An 18,379-nucleotide genomic window follows, 5' to 3' on the forward strand; every position below is an offset into this window, starting at 1 on the left:
TTTAAAGGTCTTTATTTCCTTTTGAAGAGGACTTTAAAAACATTTCAAGATGTTCCTTTAAATTCCTAAAGCAGTTTGAATGACACTTTTGTATTTATCCTAAATTAAAGCAAGATGTGGATGAAAATGATGAAAGTCAGTGATGCACCAAGAAGTTAACAGGTGGAAAGAGTTGGCAGATTTTTAGCTTGATAAAAATCGGTGAAAAACTCAAAATGATGAATAAAATGTGATCATTTTGCAAGACAGGGAGAGAGAGCAGTAGATAACAGGAAGGCTAAACAGAGTACATAAAGATTGTGTTATAATTTTGAGCTTTGTGGGGAACAAATAAGCTGTTGTTTCAATTATCAGTAAATCAGTAAACCCGTTTTACAGTGACACAACATATAAGTAACCGACTGATAGGTGATGTCTTTAAATTAGACGGCGTATTTTGTCATTTGTCAGGATGTTTATTTAAATAAAAGTGAGGTAGGTTGAGGTACAATCGATGTATGCTGCAGATGAGACGCTCCACACAACCCCTCACCAAAAAAGAAATGATTTTTCTTCCAGCATCAATGCTGAAGTTATTTACAGCAATTTAACAAGTCGCAACACAGTTACACAAATATATTAGGACAGAATTGACTAACTGCAGTTCAACAAGGCATTTTACAGCGTTTCTCATTCACTCACACACAAAAATACCAGTGGAGCTGCCAGGCAAGATGGCGGCCTATTTGGAGAAACTTGCTCCAAGACACTTCAGGATGAGGAAAGTACGCCTTCCACATGCCTGCTATCGCCTGAGCCACAGCGACTCCAACACTGTTTCAAACAGAGGATTTTTTTTTCAAGTCAAACCATAATGGAAACTCACAAAAAACAGTTTTGTTAAATATATTTATGCTACATAATAAACATGTGAGTAAAAAAGACATAACTGCAAGAGAGTAAGTTTTAGAAATGTTCACTCATTCCCTGAGTGAAAGTTTGGACCCCAAAAAATCTCTGAGCTTTTCTGGCCTTTGACCTTTCCAACTGGCATGTGAAAACCAATTTGTCAGTTTTTCTCTGCTATCATTGATCTAATGTCGCACTACATCCTCAGATAAAAGGGTATTTTCTTAGGATTTTATGTGGTTGACCAAAAAAAAAAAACCAGTAGGTGAAGATAAAGGAAGATGGCGCATTTTAGTGCCAACGTTTGCTGCAAATGTGTGGAAGAAGATGCTCTGAAAAACAACATTGAACCTCCACAAAGTGGCACATTGTGGTGGCAGCACGTGTTGTGGCCTCGGCAGGGACGAGGAAGAAATAAAGCTGTACTTTCAGTTTGTCTGTCACAGACACTAAAACTTGTGGTTGTAATCTGAGAACGTCTGCTGTGATATTTATCTTTGTATTTAGTTCACTTCAGTGTCTTCAGTTTAGTTCGACCCATCAAAGACAAAGCTGCGCCATCTGATTATCTGCTGAGCAAATTGGCTTTTACTGGTAAATTAATTCACTGAGAGTAAATAGTAGAAGCAACCTTACATGACAGTGTCAGAAAAGTCTTTGTGGATTCAACGGTAATACGCAGAAAACCACAAAGTGAGTGGGAGTGGTCTTTAATTGCCCAGTGGAGCTGTTATTACGGTCATAATGAAATGGAAACACCCAGGAAAATGATTGCAGTCCGTCAAACTTCTCCAGCTTGTGTGTGCCCTGCAGGCAGGCAGGATTGCACACTTGCAATAAATAGAAACATGGAGTCACAAACAGCACTGCTGTGATCAAATGTTTTCCTCCATGGGAGGACAACTGGTCCACATGTTCGGCCGAGACAATTCCACGTGATAGTTGCCTTTTGCCAGCGTCGACTCGCTCACAGAGCCTCTGATTTTCCCCAGCCGGGTCTTGCAGACCGACAAACAGAAGAAGTGCAACACGCTGGGGGAGAGCAGGATGAAGACCCACGGGTCGATGATGGAGTTGATGGAGAGGAACCGGAGGGCCAGCAGGTCATTTTCATGGTTCTCCTCGGTTCTGATAGAGTTGTAGAACATTCGGATCTGTGAGATTAATGGAGAAGTTTGTGTTAAATCAGCTTTATGACCGTAACGACTCATTTCCCCCATGCTGTTTCCAAATACTATTTTTATGGAAACCTCTTTGTACTGAGAAACTGGATATTCCTTGTTTCTGTTCGTAGTACTGACCAAATGCTTCATTGTGACTGACAACCACAGTTCACTACGTGACAGTTCTCTCTTTTTCACATTTTGTTAAACAACCACAAATTTAATGTACAGTTATAGAAAAACTAAGAGCTCACTTAAAATGATCAGTGTCTCTGATTTAAATTTTTATAGGTGTATGTTTGAGTAAAAATGAACATTGTTCTTTTATTCTATGAACTACTGACAAAATGTCTCAAACATTTGTTTTTAGAAAAATAACTAAAAGCCTGCAGTGCTTTCAGACCTCAAATAATGCAAATAAAACAAGTTCATATTCATTTAAAAACAACAATACTAATGTTTTAACTCAGGAAGAGTTTAGGAATCAAGATTTGGTGGAAAAACCAGGAGGTTTTCAGTGGGGTTCAGTGCAGTGGGCTCTATATTTTTTCCAGAGCTGTATTTTAGACGGACATAATGTGACAAAATGTAAAGCGAATGGTTTTCAATTCTTTGTTTATTATTTACAAATAAAATCCCCCCAAAATTTAATTTGTATTCATTGTTTGTAAAATAATTTAATGCAGGGAATCATGCTAATTTTCTGAAATCTGGTTTTTATTGCGCAACAAATAAAGACTACTTTGGCAATCACTGGTTGTTTTAGTTCCACTATTCTGTTGGTGGTTTGAAAACGTGATGATCAACATGTCCCATTAATAATTTAAGGAATCAAAACTGCTTTTGCCTTTCCAAGCAGAAAAGTGTTTTTACTACTGCAGCCACCTGTTTTGTTTTGTTTTTTTATATTATAGGAAATATTTTCTGCAAATGTGCAGGATAATAAAGGGATTAGATTCTCTTCTCAGCTTTCTTGTCAACAAAATAACCACATAAAGAACATCTTTGTCATACGTTGTTGCAATGACATTAACAAAAGCCTTCTGATTTTATCTCAGTAAAGCAGACAGTAAGGTGGCGACAGGATGTTTACAGAGCACACAGTATGTTCTCAGTTCAAGATATTAAAGTTCATTTCCAGCCAATGACTAACAGATAGCTCTCATTTGTGTGTTTTGTGGCTTTATAAGAGCCGGATGTTTAATGCTGAGCCAGAAGCAAATTGACATTCCTCTGCTGATGTCCACCAACTCGGTTTACACACAAGATACACGTTTAATGAAATAATTAGATGCTATAAAACAAAGATTGCTAGCTTTTCTCTACTGCTATTTTTCACATTATCTTTGGTTTAGCAGACAACAAACTTCACTTTCAGAGGATTAGTGGAGAAGTGCTTGGTGAAAGATTTTTGTTTCTTAAATTTAGAAGATGATTAGATTAAATTTTGTAATTTTTTTACAATATTTGTGCAAATCTATGACGCTAAATGGGACTTTTTATTACTCGATGTATCGATCACAGACTATAACTTCACATCAAGAAAGGCTGAGGCAGCAGTTACTTAGTTATACCCAATGTTTTTGGCCAATTGTGAGAAAAATTTGCAGCAAAAATCAGAAAAAAAATGTGGGGATCTGTTGATTTTGTGTGAATTTTGCAGATTTGTGAAAAACTACAACTTATGGATATAATTTGGAGTCTAGAGGGCCACATAAAAAGCTACAGCGGGTCACATTTTGCCCCCAGGCCTCCAGTTTGACTCGTGCTGCAGAGGTTTATAAGAATACATTTGGTTTCCTCTTAAATTATCAAAACAAGTCAAGTTTATGCTTTTAAAACAAAGACATCTAATCTATTAATCTTCAATCTCAACTTCTAGCCGACTGATTGAGCTGGCATGTGCTTAAAGTAAATGCTGATAAAAGTCAAACAGTAAATGTTGCAACATCCACAGATTGTAATTCTACCATTTATGTATTTCATTGCATTTTAATGTTTTCCTTCAAAACTAAAATTAAACGGATTTTTTTCCCCTCACTAACTCCAAAATGTTGGTTTTCCTTTTGCATTCCTGTTCTCCATGATTGAGAATAGTAGGACGTATTTGACCTTTTTAAAGTAAGACGCCTTTTTACAGGAAACCATTTGATTGGTGTTCCTGGTGTGAAGATTGAGCAGCATGTCTCTCTGTTTTTTCCCCCTGTTGGGTGGAATAAACCAGCAGCTTTGACAGCCCAAATGAGAAGCGGTAAATTCCCTGGAGCAATGGCCCCAAGGTTGGGAACCGGCTTTTTATACAATCCATGGAAGCTGTGACTAGTTCACAGGTTTAGAAAATGCCACTACCGTCCCTCTCAGGGGTGTCAGAAAGGAACAATATAGAGTTATAAAAGCAGCTTTTGTGGAGTGAGTATATTCTCTCCATTTATCATTTTCTCCTTTTCCTCTGTTTACTGTCATTTTCTCTGTCCTTCTGCTTTTATCTTTGGCTTTCCACTGCATTTTTTAATCTATTTTGTGGAGTAATGATGCACAAAAATGCAGCTAATAGCTTGGCTATTTGCTGCTGTTGAACTGCTGCATTTTCCTCAGCTTAACATGCATATTAAGTCTTGCACAGCGGCACATCAGCAGCTGTTAATGTGGAACGTAAAAAAAGGGTTCCACTACCTTGAGAGTTTACAAGCCGCTGTAATACTGCGTAAATTTCAGAAACTGTTATAAAAACAAGAATGTCCATATGCTTTTGTTTTGTCTGAGTTCGGACCAGTTTTATTGCCACATGGTATCATTTCTCTGATTACTGTCAGTCCAAAACATGTGTGAGAAACAAAAACAGTTTTTTTGTTTGTTTTTATCCAGGCTGAGCCATGCAATCTGCTTCACACTGCGAGACTATTTTCCTCTTTGAGCAGCAACAGGAAGCGTAATAAAGACTTTAATGGGAAGAGGCTGATCACAGAACACCATCTTCAGTTTGAGCTCTAACTGAAGGACTGGTCCTGATAAAGCAATACTAATGCATTCTCCACCTCTCCATGAGCGAGTCTCTTTCTTTTTCTGTCTGGAACGCTGCTATTCGGCATTTTTAATCATTAATGCAATAAAATATGACTGCAGGCTCTTCACATTTACACCCATCATCATGCTGCAGCTTCATATTGGAAGAAAAATGTAATATAATCCTGGAGTCTAGTCAGTGTGTAGACTGTGGTGTCACTTTCTTAAGCCCCCATGAGTATTTATATAAGGCTCTTAGTAAATTATTCATCTGCTGTAGTAGGTTTAAATGTGCGCCCTTGGGCAGCTATTAAACACTTATCATGACTGAAGTCTGTCAACTTTAAAGCTTGAAAAATGCAGAACTTGTATTCAGAATGTGTGTTAAAACCAGATATCTACAACAATTTTTCAATAAGTCTCCTCCTTGAACCTGTTCACATTTTGTCAACCTTTCACCAAAAACTTATTTGGGCTACACAATATTAGGATTGCATCATGAAAACAGGTTCAATTAACCCAAAACAAAATTTCTTTGAGCTGAAGTTTCATATTTGGGAATCAAGGACAGTGAAAGTCCATCCAGCTGACCAAATCTGTTTGGTAAGGACAGAGTTTAGATGCATAGTCCTCGAAATACAATAATCTATCAATTCAAACATCGAAGCAGTTCTTTGCAAATTCAAATATTACTCACATTGACATTTGAATAAATCCAATGAATATTTACATTCAATACAATATGTAGTTCTAGAAAGTAGGTAGTTAAGCAAGTATGAGTTTACCTAATAAAATCTAAAATATATGGCATACACATGTGGACTAAGTTGTTGGTAACCATCTGTTAATAAACAAAAAGCCTACAATGGTCATTGAAATAACTTGAAACTGAAAATAAGTTGAAAATAAATTAAAAAATACTTAAAATTAACCAGATATTGCTTCTGAATTATGGTCCAACAGAATCATTAAAAAACGTAACTAACCAACCAGGCCTGGACAAAAGTAATGGATGGATGCAAAAACGAAGCATATCAAGAAAAGAACGCTGTCCCTGCTGTGAAACATGGAGGAGGCCTGGTTATATCCTGAGGCTGCTTTACGTCATCTGGCACGGGGTGTCTTGAATCTGTGCAAGGCATGATGAGATCCCAAGACTATCACTGCAGGCTATGGGTCTTCCAACAGGACCCGATGACCCAAAGCACAGCTAAAAATACCCCAAAATGGCTAAGAGCAAAGCATTGGACTGTTTTGAACTAGTCTTCTAGAACTCAATATTGGTGAAGGTTTCCTACATCCTGCTGTTTGGAAACCAATGTAAACATGTTACTGGAACGGTTTTGAACATATGATCAGATTTATACGGATGACTTGAAACTACCATTACATGACGAGACGTGATAATAGACAGGAAATAAGCCAGACGTGAAGGCTCTCCTGTGTATAAACTTGTAATCATCAGTGTGTAAATAGTGAAACACGGGGCGATGGGAATGTCTGCTGTTTGCCGAAGGCCTTGCCAAAGTCCAGTCTATTTCGCTTTACTGAACCTCGTCACTTGAAGCTTTTTGTTTATTTATCCTCTTTCTTCTGGGCCCACTTGTGACCTGAGTTTCTTATTATTAAACTCAAACTCAGGTTATCTATAGCTTCAGAAAATTTATATAATCTCTCAGCTGAAATCGGTTTTATTTTATTAAGGTTTACTTTTTTCTGAGCTAGCCGTCTGTCAAGCTTGAGTCTGTGTTTGGATCTTGCTAGAAAGGTCAGAGGTTAATCAGACCAACGGAGACTCACTCTCTGTTGCAACATACTGTATTTCTATTGAAATCTTATGGGAGTTTATCTGAACCCGCTCTGCAATCGGATCAGCTATCATTGGCCAGATTATCTCCTCAAGCTAATCTAGCCAAGCCTTGTCCCCCTGTGGTCCTGTTTCTTGTTTCTTTCTTTCTTTGGACCAGTCTTTGCAGGTCATGACCTCTGCAGACTGGAAAGCATCTGGAGCTGCAGCTGCCAAAATGCCCAGCTGTCTAGATATTTATCTTTGCAACAAATCCTTACTCATGTTCATCCTGAACTGCAGAGAATCAGATATAATTTAGTATCCTAGACTCTGCCCTGCTGCCTTTACCTGGCTGTCCTTGTTTCTCCTCTGTTACCCAGATTATGTTTTATTTTGCCTCCTGATGAGAAGGCGACGAAAGCCGATCCCAGTGTGCTATTTGCCTACATGGGTGTTACCCTTGTGAGCTGGAAGGCAATTTAAATAGCAGCACTAATATTTGTATCATCTATGTAATGCTTGTTAAACAGATTCATCCAAGACGTCTTCATTCCTACCTGTATGCATCAGATTATATAATACCAAACTCTTTAATCTAAGATTTCTCTGGACTCATTTATAGATTTATATCTGTATTTACTAATATTTACACCTTGGTTTGAGTAGCTTGTCAGCAAATACACAATTTCCCATTGGGGATCAATAATCTATTCTATTCTTGAGCATGTTTTCTATTACTTGTGATAAACTTTAAACAGGACTTCTAATGGCTTTCACTTGTCGTCATTACATAAATGCCTCACTTTTGGATTATTTATAAAACTATATTTGGAAAAAAGAAGACATCATTTTCCTTCCACTTTGTATTTATGTGCCACTTTGTGGTGATATAATAAGTAAATAAAATACATTGTAGTTTGAGGTTATACAATGAATCAGTTTGAAGACTTTTCCACTTACTCTATAGTAAAGACAATTTTTTAAGTACATTAAAACTGTCACAATGCTTCAGTGTCGCATACCAAAGTGTTAAGTTAGTAAAATATTTGCTTGATCAAATAAATTACTTTAACTGTGTTTGTTACACGAGTCTTCAAGAACACAGCTTGAACAGTTGGTTCAGCCTTACTGTGGTCTGTCTGTGGAATATTAACAACACTATTTAAAAAACCAAGCTCGAAGCAGAATTTAGCTTTTGCTGCAGAGACGATGGTTTCCAGCAACAGCTGAGACAACAATGCACAAGATGGCACTTTGGTCCATTACAGTTGTCCACACTTAAGTGCATAGCATCTAACGCTGCATGGAAAACCTTATCGATTTTGCATGTCATGTCAGAAGTGTCACTTAAAAACCAATGTGGTTCCATACAGATTACTCAGGAGTCACACTGAGACAGCGTAATGGCTGGGTGATGAGTCATTTATGGGTACTCATTGATTGCAGCACCCAGAATCCCCTCTATCTGTGCCAAAACCATTAGAGGTAGTCTAGGGAAAGCGCAGAGTCAGCTCTGGCATCTGCTAATCATAAGCTTGTTTCAGATATTCATTATATCTGTTTAATCAAACTGGCTGTTGGTGTAGAGGACAGCTCAGATGTTTACATACACTCATTATCACCATGAATGTTGTACAACTAGAGCTTTCAGAGAACCAGCTGTTTGATTGGAGGTGAATGATAACACTGGTCAACAGCAAAAGATTGTCTGGGGTTTTTTAGCTGTTTTAGGGTCATTTTGATGTGCTGAATCCAAAAATCACACTGGTTTTGCTCAACTTTCTGAACTAAGCTTAAATTTTCTTCAACTTCATGTTGAAAAAATCTAGATTAATTAAATTAAGAAATTGAAATTGGGTTGGCATGGACAGAATTGGTTGTTCCAACAAGGCACTCTGACATTAAGTTTCACAAATAAGCCTGACCTCATTATTTAGAAAACATGTTTGACTTGGCTTAAAATGCCAAAATAAATGGACTCTTATCAATTTTACCAATAAAAGTGATCAAATATTGAGCCACAATTTGTAAAACCTCTAAAACATGCTTAACCAAACATTGAAGAGTCTGTATGCTTAATTCAGATGATTTATTATTATTTTCTGATATCCTTATATTTAAAAACCACCAAAAATGTCTCCTAATGCCACCAAAAAATAGAAAATGTCATATTTATAATTAAACGCCCAAAAAATGACATCCAGGCCCATGATGAAAGCATGCAAACTTCTTACTGCCGCCACATAGCAGTAAACAGCTAATCCTTTACTGAGAAAATGACACCAGGTAAATTAAAGCTCCATCATCACATTTCTGTCAGCTAGTCAAACTAAACAAACCTGGTTTCTTTTAGGTTGTTGACCCAGTGTTATTTAGCTAAGCCCTTCTAGGTTGTTATCAGACACATCACAGATGTGATATTAGTGACGTTTATGATTCCAATTTCAAAGCCAGATACCCTTATCGTCTCATTACAGTTCCCATCCAAACAGCTTCCTGATGATATTACTGATCACATCCTGACTCCCCTAAACTTCAATTATAATCAGCTGCTGTATCTGCCGCCTGCTGGTAGCAAAGACGGTTTTCCTTTAGAACAAAGTTTGCTTTGTGTTTCTTGTTTATTCCTATTTCAAATGGGTTATTGATGGTTTTCATCTTTAAAATGTGTGATGTATTTAGATGTTTTATTTAGGCATTAAATATAGAAATCTCACATGACATAAATGTATTTTATGGGAGCTAGATGTATCAATCTAGTATTTTAACTTTTGGCATCAGCACCATCAATGTTCCATTGTTTCTGGCCGATATGAAATAGAAATGCAATAAAGCAGATATTAAACCTGTACCAGAATGAAGCGATAAACTGCATCTGCTTCTGTTGAGATCTTGACCGACAAAACACCAAACCACAGAGCAAGTGTTTTTAGTCTTTCGCTTTTTAGCTGATATTGATCAGATCAGATATACGAGAAGACATACAGTGGTAAATGTCAAAGGTTTTCTGCTTACCTCAAAATGAGAAAATTAAAATAGTTCTGTCTATTTGAGAGTTTGTGACTTTTTCTGACATTTTAACTTAACCTTTGACACCTAATGAAGCAGATAATGGTAGTCACTATCATAAATATTTTCCATTTTCTTCAATTATAGTTCTCATTCTGCGCTGATGGTATATTTTTGTCACTATCATATGATGACAAAATGTGTTCTGATATTAATTTGGGAGAAATACCTAGTTTATGACCTCACAAAATGATTCTACGGTTTGGTTTTTTATGTCAGTCAGCATCTCTATGCTTAACATTAATAAGCTACATAATCCATTCTCAATTTGCAGCAAAAGCAAAAGGTGAGCGTAAACTAAGACTGCGCTCAATCTTAGTTTACAAATGTTGCATAAAGGCTAGTTATTAGTTTTTAGAAAGCTAAAAATCCAATTTATTCTAATTTTAATGCACACATGATTCCTTAGGTTACGTTGACAACACTCTTCAGTGTAGACGGTGTTCCTGAGGGAAGAATATTCAAGGTTAGCCTATTTTTCTATCCATCAGGAGTTTAAAATGAAGTTAGTGGAAGCACAAAATGTGTCTGAAGCTATTTAACAGGAAAGCAGTTTCTTCAGATGCATGTCAGGCTCTCAGTAGAGAAATAGTCACGTCATTTTATACTCGTGAATTTTTTTTGCAGTTTTGCAACTGACCTTTTCAAGTTCCAAGCTCAATATATTACACATTACATCTAAGTTGTTCTGTTTAAGACTCATCTCGTCTGTCTTGAGCTTCAGATCTGTGACCAGTATGGAAAATGTTAGATTTGTACATTTTGGCAGCATTTTGGAAACAGAAGAGCAAAGGTAAAGTGATCCAATGATATGAATCAGTTGTTGGAGCAGAGATGCATCTAAAACCTGCAGGACTTCGCCTCTTTAGTTTCCAACCTCTGGTCTACAGTTTCCAGGAAATGACCTTAACAACTCTATCAATTGCTCATAAAGACTAAAGACTTTCAAAAGTCCACTCTGTCACCAATAGCTATAGTTATTAGTAGTAGACTGAAACTAGGTCAGAACTCCGTCAATTTCTGATTGGTACATTTCTAATCATAGCTGCCAGAAGCTTTGTTGAAGTACTATGATTTACTAGTTTATTGCATAGTGATGCTTAATGATTATCATTGGGTGGAAGACACAAATCACCTATCTTGGCACCACAATTATCTTCTGAGCCCAAAACTAAGCATTTTTATAATACCTTGAGAAAACTACGCATCAACATTTACTGCTAGGATTGATGTTTTAAGTGATAACATCAAGATGTGTCATCTTACCACCATGGGCAATGTGCAGATGATGAAGATGATAGTCATGAAGACCAGTGGGATAAGGTGCTCCACCTCATGAGCCACAAACACCTTGCGCTCGCTGCTGGATCTCATGCTCTTCATCAATGAGCCTTGCCTGTTGCGACGGCGGTACATCCGGAACAGCTGGTACCCCACGAAACCGTTGCAGGCCACAGTCGACAGCACCAACACCAGCATAATTGTGGCATATAAGTTAGCATAGACCCGGTGCTTAATGTCACAGGGGTTCATGTCAATGAAGCACCATGTGCCAGGGCAGTATTGCACATATGTACCAAATTCCACAAAGGGAAGCAAACAGAATAGGAAACATACAAGAAACATAACAGAGATTGTGATGTAAGCCCATTTCTTGGTGACAACCCGGTTGTACAGGTAGGGGTGTCCTATTGCAAAGCATTTGTCCAGTGCTGTAATGAAGAGGAGCGATATGGTGGCCAGGCTGAAGAAGGTCATGCTGCTGCCAAAGTACTTACACACACTGCTAGTGCAGATGCTACTAGAACCGATAGTGCAGCTGTCAGCAGCACTGCTAGTATTGCTACACATAGGAGCCATCCCAACCAAGGTCTTGTTCCATGCATAGGCAATCTGAACTACGGGGCTGGTCAGGCAGGTTCCAGCCAGGTCTGTGAACACCAGAAAATTGATGAAGATGTGGAACAATCCTCTGTGCCGCCTGTCATTAGCCCTCGAGTCCCTTCGCCGATGGATTTCCAGGATCACCAAGGCAGCAACGTTCCCAAAGACTCCTAAGCCAAACATGATGGCGCTGATCTTTGGGGATTCATTATGCTTTATATCGTCTTCGGAGTGGCATATGGTATATTTGTTTTCTGACATGGCAGAAGCCTTTCTTCTTTCCTTTAATGAAAAACTGTTCCTGAAATTTCAGCAGAAGCTTAAAAATGGATCTTTAAGTAGTTGTCTGGAGCCATCCTGTTAAAACAAACAGAAAAGTGTTTTAGAGATTGAGCGCAGCAGCAATTAAACAATTCATTAGCTAATCCAGCAGGTAGTTAATATTCTGTTGCAATTTCATCTCTTCCTAAAAATCTTGTACTAACATACCAAAACATTGTATATCATTTCATTCCTCTTTGTAGTTAGATACTTTAAGGAATTATGGAGAACAGTAGTCATAAAATCAAAATTATACATTTTATTTAAAAAAGCAAAAACTAAGAATGACCTTAAATCATCAGTTATCAAAGCAACAAAATATCCAAATTATGGTACAAATGTATTGGTATAAAAAGTCATCTGGCCTCCATTTTTTTTCCTGACATGTCCAACATGTTTTTTCTTTTGGCATAGGAAAAATAGTCCAGTCAAAATAGTCAATAGTCAAATATTAGTCACGATTATTTTAAATGAGATTTCATGAAATTCTGACCACTTGGAAGAACATTGTGCAGACCAAGATGTTTCCTGTAAGGTTATTTGAAGTTTGATTAAAAAGAGTTCAATTCAGTAAAACCAATAACGTTATCAGCGCGGCTGCTGTTACATTTCATTTCCTAGTAAAGAAGTCAACAATTTTTACAATCTAAAGTTTTTTTCTCACTCCAACAAAATGAAATTAGTGGAAAGTCTCAAAATCTACAAGACTACTGATACACTTGTTTTGACTGAATTAATAAAACACGTTTTTAGAACATCGACAAAAACTTTTTCTTGAATTAAACCTGCCATGTTTATGTAAAAGAGGAGATATGTTTAAGCCTAATATGGAATAAAACAGAAAAAATCATTGTAACCTCATTATTATTATGCTGGGAAAATTATTCTCAAAATTACCTTCATATATTTAACCCATTTTAACTTCCTGCAGGTTGCAGAACCGTTTTACGGAAAGCAGATCCTTTGATTCTGCTCGAACATCAGATAACTTTGCTCCAGGGTTGTAAAACCTGCTTTTATATGCTTATCTACCGCCATCAAACAAAGAACCTAAAAGTCTCATATGTAAATAATGTTTACTTTTTTTCCTGAGTTTCAGACTGTTTGGACTCGACGTCAACAACTGACTCACTGCATCGCTCTAATTTGATGTTTCAACACTTTGTGTAGAATAACTTGCATTGTACGGAGCATACGTTAAGTTAGTACATCTGTAATTAAAGAAGGAATGCGTTGCATATTTTACAACATTCAGTACTGCTCCAGTTGTAGAGTTGTGAAACCAGGATTAGTTCCTCATCTTATGATTTAACAGCCATCAGCTGACAAGCTGAACTGTAAACTGTCATCCCATTTCCTGAGAAATGCACGTATGCTCAGATATTCAAGCGTCTTGTTTCTGAAACAATTCTTGCTCGAACATTAGACCTGTAAATTCCTGCAGCTGCTGCCATGCTCAAATTACGTCGCTTCAAGGAGGGATTCAAACTCAGTCAACCTTTCCAGATTTTATAGCGACAAACTTCATGGGAATTTTGTCAGAAATGCATATTTTAATTTTTTGCTAAAACAAGAAGCTGGAAATTCTCATTTTTCATAGGGGCTGGACACAAAAGAACTGAAAACAATTTACTCACATAAAGTGAAGTGGAAGTAAAAGTAAAGGTAAAAATGGGATTTAAATACCAAATTAGGTTTGTGAGCTTTTCTTCCAAGCACATAGTTCTTTGAAACTTGCATGATTATGTGGCCTGCAACCATATATCTGACTCGCTTTCTCTTTTTCCTGCTGAAGAACGGGGGCATCAGATCTCACTGAATCAATATAAAGAGGAAGAATTGCCTCCAACTTTTAGCCACAAACCGCATCTCCAACTGATGTGTACAGCTGTTGGCTGCGTCAAATCTACAAATGACAGCTTTTGAACATACTCCGAGATTAAAATGTATATAGAGAAAGAAAATAAGGCTTAATAATAATAATGTTTGGACAAGAAGAATTTTGTTTAAAACCTGGAGTTTTGATTTCATTTTTCTACATTGTGCCAAAGCGGGTTGTAAAGCATTGTCTAGCGTTTTTATTTACATCGCGGAAATATTTACACGGAGCGAAAAAAACCCCCCAGCGCGTGTCCCTTACTGTCAGATCCGCGTGGACCCCCCAGCGACCAAAAACACCTGGATGATAAAGTTCTCACCTGCCGTCAAAGTGAATCCCTCCAGCGCGTTTCTGCCATCCTCTAATTCAAACAAACCAAGTTCAGCTCCTGAACATCCAGATGTAGTTTGGTTCCTCTGGGATCGCGCTGCTCTGAAGGTGAGCCGCTGGTAGGAGTGAGGCGCGACGCGATGTGATGTGATGAAGCTGGCATGAATTGACTGGGGCTCAGAGAGCGGGGCGGTGACGTCACGTCGCAGCCACGCCCACAGCCGCTGTGCAAGTTTGAGCTGGTTAGCTGGCCGCCACGCCTTTGCATTCTGGGAAGTACCTCGGTAATGTTCAGCTTTCTGTATGCAGATCCGTTTACATGGAGCTTTCAAAGGGAGTCTGGATTTAAAACAAACAAATATAAAGAAATAAATAAAGTTTTTTTCCCTCCCAATCGTTTCACCTGTTCAACTTTTCCACAGTTTGTTACAGTAAAACCACTATCTGTAAATGTGCTAACCCAAATAATTATTTTACAAACTCCCCAGATCTTATTCTTCTTTTATGAGAAGAAGTGAGGTTTAGAGATGGATTAGTAAATGTAAATCTTTTCTTTTAAGATTTTTTCCTCCTCCTACAGACATTCTACATTTACAGGTTACTGACTACATAAATTATGCCTCAAAATGTTAATAGAAATCTTCACAAAAACGTGTTATTTAAATTTTATCCAGCTACAAGTGATCATTTTCATAAAAAAAAGAAAGCACTTGTTGCACAAAACAATTAAAGTTTCTCTTCTTTCAATTCTGAGAAGGTTACATTTACCTAAAAACATTTTGCAAATTGGCACCACAAATTAATAATATATTATTGTAATGTTTAATACTTTGTACCAAAACTAGAAGTGAATTAAACTCAATAAAACTTTGAAAATGTTGTCCACCTCACTGTAATCCTGTGGTTGCAAAACTTAAAGAAATACATTTTTAAATGAATATACTGATACGTACGGCTCATAAGGTCTCAAAGAGAACATTAGTTTCTTATTATTGTTGGTGTTTTTGCCTTCTGGTGACATAATCTCCCAGTTTGAAGCAATTCAGAGTTTTTACACTCGTTTTGTTTTAAACAGAGTCGGTCATCTTGGTGTGAGTTTTGCACGTTGCGACCCGTTTAAGCTCCTGAGGCTGCAATTCTTTTAAAAAAACAGCTAAGATTGTACATGCCGCAGCGAAACGTCTCATATCTCCAAAAACCTTCTGCAGAAACTGCTTCCTCTTTGCTATGCGATATTTTGAGAACATGCAGCATTCAGTATGTGCATGTGTGCATGCGCCTACTCTCCTGGGTCAAAATGTGGAGCGTGAAAGATGTGTGTTTGCTTCCTAAAAGTGTCCCAAGGGTTTCCTCCTACAACATTTTAGATATGAGCGTCTCATTTCCCATCTAACTTTCTCTTCTTTATGATACGTCCCTTATGACCCGGAGATACAATCAGTGGCTTGGTCCCATTCCCCTACGGCCACAACAAAGTAAAGAACTAATCAACAAGTGACTAAAAATGGTCGGAGTTTGTTTTTTTTTAATATTATTTTTATTTTTCAGGGTTTGGTTCTGCTGGATTCCTTTTTTGCAACAGACAGCCATTATGGTGCCAGCCACAAAGACGCAGAACATCTGCTTATGTTAGTGAAAACATATTAAGTGTTCCATAATGCATTGAAATGTTGTTGTCGCATCGTTTTACCTATTATCAAGAGTAGAAAAAATGCTTGTCTGGTCTTGAAATGGGAAGTGATGTATGCTGAAAGCCTTTAAATTGCAAAAGTGCTTTCATTCAGGCCCATTAATGAATCCCTAATGGTTCTGCTGTAATTTTGTCTCATCATCCCTGGTCTCTCTTCGGCTCTCTTTTTGCCCACTTTCAGTTATTTAGAATATTTAGTGCCTTGTAGAAGCATTCATAATCCACAATTTTTCATTCTTTCACCTCAAACATGATGAATTTTGATTGGATTTTATACGATAGGTCAACACAAAAAAGGAAAAAATTGAGAAGTGGAAGATAATACAAGGTTTTCTCAACTTTTCTTAATTAAAAAAGAGATTTTGCACATTATCTGAGAAACACTGTCCTTTATGGTGGCAGCATCATGCTCTGGCGCGGCTTTTCTTTTACACAAACTTGCAAAAAATGGTTCTGTAAAAGTATAAAATTTAGATTTTCAAGTTGCACAAATGTAAATGGATCATTTTCATTTCACTTTTCAATCAAAATCACAATAAAATGTGAAGACATATGAATATATTTAGAAAGCATTCTAAGTTGGTTAGAGTTGTTATAAAGTAAGAGCTATATAACTAATTGTTCAGGTTCAGATTTCAAAAATCTAAAAGGAAAATCCTGATCTTTCAACTTGTTTATCCACATTGCTGTTTCCTTTTTCCTTTGCTCCATATTCGCTTCCCTTCACCTCTTTCACCTCAGTAACATGGGACCATATTTTACTTCCTTTACCTTCACTTTTCCTTCTCTGCGGTTTTTATTTTTCCCTTCCTTGTTGCGTTATTTCCCAGCTCTCTCTGCCTCGGTTGCTGTGTCACGTTAAGGTCCTTGGTTTTCCCACTCCCTTGGTTTTACAGCACACATTTCAGTCCCTGCTGATTCTGAATTATTGATTGAATTTTATTGAATATCAAATGTCTCCATTGAGACCTGAGCAGCCAGCATTCGGTAAACACACGTAGTTTTTAGGATAATTAATGTAATATCAGAATTATTCAGTTTTCAGCCACCTCTGTATAGTCCAGTGTGTTAACTTTTTTAAGTTTAATTGAGCGAACTGTATGTTACTGTATGTTTAACTCAACCTGCGCAGCCACAAGGAAAATGAATCTAAGCTTGCCTTTGGCGCCACCTGTAGGTTTATTTGAGTAATTACGCCATGAATTCGCTATGAAATTACACATTTCGATTATTAGTTAAATCTGAACTTCATTGTTCTGATAGAAGACATTCAGATGTGTCTCATATTGACATTTTATTTTGTTGACACATAATTTTGTTGCGATTTTATTTGAAAATCTGAGAAGCATTCTCTACATTTGTTTTTGTTGAAAACCATACATATTTTTTTTCTAAACTTCACAATCATCTTGCACTAAGTTTTGTTGATCTATCACATGAAATCGTAATAAAGCACATGTAACATTTAGATGATGATTCTCATTTACTTTTTAGTATTTACCTTCTTTTTGGTTGTTTTATTTTTTTCCAAAGAAACATTGTGTGTTTTTTTTTTAAATTAAACTTCAGTCCTTTTTCTTTTTTTATCCATGTAATCACCAACTTTGTGTTTCAGACAGCGCTCTCTTCTTGAAACACTTGAGAATATGACCTAAATTTAACACTTGTTCACAATATATTGTTTAAATTTGTCAACATTTGCTACAGAAATGAGAAGATTCACATGGTACAAGATTATACACTGACTTTAAAAGCTGTTTAGTTTTTTGCTCTTTTTCTACCTGAGATTTAAAATTAATTTGCACTAAAAGTTACATTCAAAGTCAATTAAAAATGTTGCATTTTTTGGTAAATAATGACACTTTTAATGCAAAGTAACTGCATTAAAAGTTATTATTTACCGAATGACACTTCACAAGAAGTGTCTTCATGAACATTCATGAAAACTCCTTCATATATCCTGTTTATTCACACCCTTTTAAATAAAGTGTTGCCAAATAGGGTAAAGTTTGTGATTGTAACGTGACAAAATGTGGAAAAGTTTAAGGACTGGGACAGGATTTAAAGTGAGGCTGCAGTACACTGGTGCAGACACTAGATGGCACAAATGAGTCAGATTGATGTCGCTGACTTGATTAAACTGAATAAATAAAAGTAAAAAAGACAAATTAAAGTTTGTGATTTCTTTAATTTATTAGTAATATCTTAATATAAATATTTTTTAAAGTTTATAGTTTTTGAGTGTGTGTGTGTGTGTATTAAAATAGTTACGGAACCATATGTCTTCATGAGTACTGAGAAACGGATACTGTTACATCCGGATTAAAAATGCTCCATTTGTCTTTTTCTCTTAATTCGAGCCA

General features: G+C 36.8%; 1 protein-coding gene across 1 annotated transcript; it reads right to left on the reverse strand.

Moving 5' to 3' along the window:
• ptger2a (prostaglandin E receptor 2a (subtype EP2)) lies at positions 1–14,488 on the reverse strand. Its single transcript, XM_028011378.1, has 3 exons — positions 14,316–14,488; positions 11,179–12,153; positions 1–2,042 (listed from the first exon to the last, which is right to left on the reverse strand). The coding sequence occupies exons 2-3, from the start codon at positions 12,055–12,057 to the stop codon at positions 1,764–1,766; spliced, it is 1,158 nt and encodes a 385-aa protein (XP_027867179.1). The 5' UTR covers positions 12,058–12,153; positions 14,316–14,488; the 3' UTR covers positions 1–1,763.
• Positions 14,489–18,379: the final 3,891 nt, after the last annotated feature.

The sequence above is a fragment of the Xiphophorus couchianus genome, chromosome 24, assembly GCF_001444195.1.
Source record: "Xiphophorus couchianus chromosome 24, X_couchianus-1.0, whole genome shotgun sequence".
Classification (NCBI taxonomy): Eukaryota; Metazoa; Chordata; class Actinopteri; order Cyprinodontiformes; family Poeciliidae; genus Xiphophorus; species Xiphophorus couchianus.

Coding starts and splice junctions, on each gene's coding strand:
- ptger2a (XM_028011378.1), bottom strand. CDS start 12,057: ATGTCAGAAAACAAATATACCATATGCCACTCCGAAGACGATATAAAG. Junction 2,043..11,178: donor TCTGCACATTGCCCATGGTG/GTAAGATGACAC, acceptor TTAATCTCACAG/ATCCGAATGTTCTACAACTC.